This window comes from Saccostrea cucullata, unplaced genomic scaffold, assembly GCF_032062105.1.
Source record: "Saccostrea cucullata isolate Sc308-1 unplaced genomic scaffold, CSIRO_AGI_Scuc_v1 ctg8753, whole genome shotgun sequence".
NCBI classification, from domain to species: Eukaryota; Metazoa; Mollusca; class Bivalvia; order Ostreida; family Ostreidae; genus Saccostrea; species Saccostrea cuccullata.
Genome location: NW_026925633.1, coordinates 6,373 through 8,080, shown reverse-complemented (window position 1 = coordinate 8,080; position 1,708 = coordinate 6,373). Strand labels below are relative to the sequence as shown.

The 1,708-nt window shown below is 38.3% G+C and overlaps 1 protein-coding gene across 1 annotated transcript; it reads left to right on the top strand.

Annotated features, from left to right (window-relative positions):
- The first annotated feature begins 508 nt into the window (after positions 1 to 508).
- LOC134269395 (uncharacterized) lies at positions 509 to 1,128 on the top strand. Its single transcript, XM_062751586.1, has 2 exons — positions 509 to 674; positions 770 to 1,128. The coding sequence occupies exons 1-2, from the start codon at positions 509 to 511 to the stop codon at positions 1,126 to 1,128; spliced, it is 525 nt and encodes a 174-aa protein (XP_062607570.1).
- The last annotated feature ends 580 nt before the right edge of the window (positions 1,129 to 1,708 follow it).

The window sequence follows — 1,708 nt, the reverse complement described above, 5'->3', positions numbered from 1 at the left end:
TCTTAATTTTACTATATATATAGCTTTAATTAGTACAGCTATATATGCGACCTGTATTGGTCGTATTCGTTTTGATCAAAATGTCGCTATTTTAAAAATATGAAATCATAAAAATCACGTATTCCCACAATTGTAGCATATTTTGTATAAAACTGCTTATTTTTATTTTCTACTTTTTTTAAAAAGTAGAAAATTCATTAAGAATTTAATGAGCATAGTTTATATCTTTCCACATTGTATAAGCCTGATCTGAAATGATAAATTTAACATTAAAAAAAATGACTGTACTTTGGGCCGTTGGACTGTAATACTCAATTCAATAAATTTCTTGAATCTTGCTGGAAGACAAACAGCATGGGGATAAATGAAAGTATTATTAGCATAGACAGAACTGTCAATAAAGGGCCTTTCAAGGATTAAACCTTTCAACTTTTTAACCGATTATACGTCAAATTAATTTCAGTTACTTTTTTGCACGAATGCAGCTTCTAGGACCTTGGGGGACCGTATGGTAGACACAGGGGATTCAAACGCTGATCTGTCTTGGATGTACTTCAATACCCCAGGCACAGCTAACGACAGATGGAATGGACATAACTGTAATGTTCTATGTAGTTATTTGGTTCCGACATCATTCAACATAGGAGACGACATGAGAAGCCATAATCTGACTGGTATGTACTTTGTTACACACGACAACGACTGGAAGACTGGCGATAACTTTTCTGCTATTGGGGTTAGAGGCTTAAATATTATCAATTGTGAACAGTACATTTAAGCACGGGGAATTCTGACGCTGATCTGTCTGGGATGTCATTCTCCACCACAGACAGATATCACGACAGGAGCAGTGGAGGTAACTGTGCTACTATCAGGGACGGAGGCTGGATATATATCAACTGTGAACAGTACATTATAAACACGGGGAATTCTGACGCCGATCTGTCTGGGATGTCATTCTCCACCACAGACAGATATCACGACAGGAGCAGTGGAGGTAACTGTGCTGCTATCAGGGACGGAGGCTGGATATATATCAACTGTGAACAGTACATTATGACCACGGGGAATTCTGACACTGATCTGTCTGGGATGTCATTCACCAACACAGACAGAGATAACGACTAAACGAGTGGTTTTAATCATACTGCGCTTTATATTTATATCGTGTTGATATCGGATCTAAATAGGACACGTTATGAGAAGGATTACACTACCCGGGATGTACTTTTATACCACATACAGAGATAACGACAGGAAGAGTGGAGCTCGCTGTACTGTTATATATTTCTGTTATGTTTATCTTTCTCAATTAGAGACAACATATGAAGCTATAATCTGTCTGGGACGAACTTTAGCACCAAAGATAAAGAAAGACTAGAAGGGCGGAAAAACTATGCTGGTACTGGCGGCTATTTGTTGTACATCTTGCACGAGTACAGCTGCCAAACCTAGGTTGACAGAATATCTTAATATGAAAACAGTGGTTGTTTTGATCTGTCTTGGATGAACTTTACACCACACAAACAAAAGGTCGGGAAAAAGCGGTGCAGCTGTTTGCGAAAGAGACTTGATGCTCCACAACCTTTCAGTTATGATAACCATTCGTGATTCTGATGTTTGTGTACCCACGCTTTCACTGAAAGTGGGGGATATTAATTTCGGATTGTTTGTAACACGCGCAGTTTGGAGAAGACTTTAAATTTGT

What these genes read in the sequence shown, in the direction of transcription:
- LOC134269395 (XM_062751586.1), top strand. Translation starts at nt 509, where the DNA reads ATGGTAGACACAGGGGATTCAAACGCTGATCTGTCTTGGATGTACTTC. An exon ending in GAGAAGCCATAATCTGACTG is followed by an intron (nt 675 to 769) that starts GTATGTACTTTG and finishes AATTGTGAACAG; the next exon opens with TACATTTAAGCACGGGGAAT.